General features: G+C 53.0%; 1 protein-coding gene across 3 annotated transcripts in view; it reads left to right on the forward strand.

Moving 5' to 3' along the window:
- palm1a (paralemmin 1a) overlaps window positions 1–350 on the forward strand; it is a 35,351-nt gene extending 35,001 nt beyond the window's left edge. For all 3 annotated transcript variants that reach the window (XM_061034764.1, XM_061034766.1, XM_061034765.1), the window contains one exon: window positions 1–350. This exon is cut by the window's left edge and continues 573 nt beyond it. In XM_061034764.1, coding sequence (XP_060890747.1) covers window positions 1–38 — 38 coding nt within the window. In that variant the 3' untranslated portion in view covers window positions 39–350.
- The last annotated feature ends 3,625 nt before the right edge of the window (window positions 351–3,975 follow it).

The raw sequence follows: 3,975 nt of genomic DNA on the forward strand, positions 1-3,975 counted from the left end.
AGGAGAAGCAGCCGTGTAAGTGCTGCAGCATCATGTGATCCTGCAGAGGGCGCCACCTTAATATAAAGTATGATATTCTAAAAACAAAAAGGACAAAAAACACAGGAACTAACCCACTGCCCTTAGCCCCGCCTCTATTAACATGACATCATTTCCTGTTTTTTCATTCTGCTGTTTTATAAAGAAATCTTTTTTTATACTTTATTGAAGCCTTTTTACTTTTGTAAAGTAAGTTCCAGTAGCTTTAGCTTTAGCATTAGCACTAGCATTAGCCATGCAGTCCTGACATGTAACTCTGTGTCTCTTTATAAACTCAAAAATACATTAAACATTAAATTATTTCTGCTTCATCTTTGCCTGTGTTTGTGACCTTTTAAGGAAATATAAAACTGACCTGACTCAGGGCTCAACAGACTCGGCGCAATGCAATGCCGCCGCCATAAACCCCCCCACCGCCACCATCATCCCTCCCCCCGCCACCATCATCCCCCGCCACCATCAACAGTGCACCCCGCACAGGCTGTTTCAGCACCTTTCATTTAGTTTCCCTAATGACTGACTAACATGAATCATGATCATTAGATTGACCTTTCAGTAAGCTCCGCCCCCCTTAGTGACTGCTGTCAGATATTCAGAAACCAAAACCAGATACTCAGAACATTAAAAGTAACGTCAGGCCAACCCGACAAAATGAGGACATCGCAGCAGGTAAAGACAAAAACTGCTTTTTAAAATAGTTTTTGGTTTAAACGCCCTGATGGACTTTTTTTTAACCCCGTAACGCCTGGCGAACTCTGTATGAAGATTTAAAAGTCTTTGTCAGCTCATGCTACGTCTAGATCCTTTACGACACGCGACCAAACATCACGCGACCTGAGAGCTCACGCTGTACAACAGGCTCCGACACGACCTGAGAGCTCACGCTGTACGACAGGCTCCGACACGACCTGAGAGCTCACGCTGTACGACAGGCTGTACGACACGACCTGAGAGCTCACACTGTACGACACGCTGTACGACACGAACTGAGAGCTCACACTGTACGACACGACTTGAGAGCTCACACTGTACGACACGCTCGGACGAGACCTGAGAGCTCACGCTGTATGACACGACTTGAGAGCTCACACTGTACGACACGACTTGAGAGCTCACACTGTACGACACGACCTGAGAGCTCACACTGTACGACATGACCTGAGAGCTCACACTGTACGACACGACTTGAGAGCTCACGCTGTATGACACGACTTAAGAGCTCACACTGTACGACACGACTTGAGAGCTCACGCTGTATGACACGACTTAAGAGCTGACACTGTACGACACGACCTCAGAGCTCACACTGTACGACACGCTCGGACGCGACCTGAGAGCTCACGCTGTACGACACGACCTCAGAGCTCACACTGTACGACACGCTCGGACGCGACCTGAGAGCTCACGCTGTACGACACGACCTCAGAGCTCACACTGTACGACACGCTCGGACGCGACCTGAGAGCTCACGCTGTACGACACGACCTCAGAGCTCACACTGTACGACACGCTCGGACGCAACCTGAGAGCTCACACTGTACGACCCGACCTGAGAGCTCACACTGTACGACACGACTTGAGAGCTCACGCTGTATGACACGACTTAAGAGCTCACACTGTACGACACGACCTGAGAGCTCACGCTGTATGACACGACTTGAGAGCTCACGCTGTACGACACGACCTCAGAGCTCACACTGTACGACACGCTCGGACGCGACCTAAGAGCTCACGCTGTACGACACGACCTCAGAGCTCACACTGTACGACACGCTCGGACGCAACCTGAGAGCTCACGCTGTACAACACGATTTGAGAGCTCACACTGTACGACACGCTCTGACACGACCTGAGAGCTCACACTGTACGACACGATTTGAGAGCCCACACTGTACGACACGCTCAGACGCGACCTGAGAGCTCACGCTGTACAACAGGCTCCGACACGACCTGAGAGCTCACGCTGTACGACAGGCTCCGACACGACCTGAGAGCTCACGCTGTACGACACGCTGTACGACACGACCTGAGAGCTCACGCTGTACGACAGGCTGTACGACAGGCTGTACGACACGACCTGAGAGCTCACACTGTACGACACGCTGTACGACACGAACTGAGAGCTCACACTGTACGACACGACTTGAGAGCTCACACTGTACGACACGCTCGGACGAGACCTGAGAGCTCACGCTGTATGACACGACTTGAGAGCTCACACTGTACGACACGACTTGAGAGCTCACACTGTACGACACGACCTGAGCGCTCACACTGTACGACACGACCTGAGAGCTCACACTGTACGACACGACTTGAGAGCTCACACTGTACGACCCGACCTGAGAGCTCACACTGTACGACACGACTTGAGAGCTCACGCTGTATGACACGACTTAAGAGCTCACACTGTACGACACGACCTGAGAGCTCACGCTGTATGACACGACTTGAGAGCTCACGCTGTACGACACGACCTCAGAGCTCACACTGTACGACACGCTCGGATGCGACCTGAGAGCTCACGCTGTACGACACGACCTCAGAGCTCACACTGTACGACACGCTCGGACGCAACCTGAGAGCTCACGCTGTACAACACGATTTGAGAGCTCACACTGTACGACACGCTCTGACACGACCTGAGAGCTCACGCTGTACGACACGATTTGAGAGCCCACACTGTACGACACGCTCAGACGCGACCTGAGAGCTCACGCTGTACGACACGATTTAAGAGCCCACACTGTACGACACGCTCAGACGCGACCTGAGAGCTCACGCTGTACGACACGATTTGAGAGCCCACACTGTACGACACGCTCAGACGCGACCTGAGAGCTCACGCTGTACGACACAATTTGAGAGCCCACACTGTACGACACGCTCAGGCGCGACCTGAGAGCTCACGCTGTATGACACGACTTGAGAGCTCACACTGTACGACACGACTTGAGAGCTCACGCTGTACGACACGACCTGAGAGCTCACACTGTACGACACGACCTGAGAGCTCACACTGTACGACAGGCTCGGACGCGACCTGAGAGCTCACGCTGTATCACACGACTTGAGAGCTCACACTGTACGACACGACTTGAGAGCTCACACTGTACGACACGACCTGAGAGCTCACACTGTACGACACGACTTGAGAGCTCACACTGTACGACACGACTTGAGAGCTCACACTGTACGACACGACCTGAGAGCTCACACTGTACGACATGACCTGAGAGCTCACACTGTACGACACGCTCGGACGTGAGCTGAGAGCTCACACTGTACGACACGATTTGAGAGCTCACACTGTACGACACGCTCTGACATGACCTGAGAGCTCACACTGTACGACACGACTTGAGAGCTCACGCTGTATGACATGACTTGAGAGCTCACACTGTACGACACGATTTGAGAGCCCACACTGTACGACACGCTCAGACGCGACCTGAGAGCTCACGCTGTACGACACGATTTGAGAGCCCACACTGTACGACACGCTCAGACGCGACCTGAGAGCTCACGCTGTACGACACGATTTGAGAGCCCACACTGTACGACACGCTCAGACGCGACCTGAGAGCTCACGCTGTACGACACGATTTGAGAGCCCACACTGTACGACACGCTCAGGCGCGACCTGAGAGCTCACGCTGTATGACACGACTTGAGAGCTCACACTGTACGACACGACTTGAGAGCTCACGCTGTACGACACGACCTGAGAGCTCACACTGTACGACACGACCTGAGAGCTCACACTGTACGACAGGCTCGGACGCGACCTGAGAGCTCACGCTGTATCACACGACTTGAGAGCTCACACTGTACGACACGACCTGAGAGCTCACACTGTACGACACGACTTGAGAGCTCACACTGTACGACACGACTTGAGAGCTCACACTGTACGACACGACCTGAGAGCTCACA

This window comes from Labrus mixtus, chromosome 3 (genome assembly GCF_963584025.1).
Source record: "Labrus mixtus chromosome 3, fLabMix1.1, whole genome shotgun sequence".
NCBI classification, from domain to species: Eukaryota; Metazoa; Chordata; class Actinopteri; order Labriformes; family Labridae; genus Labrus; species Labrus mixtus.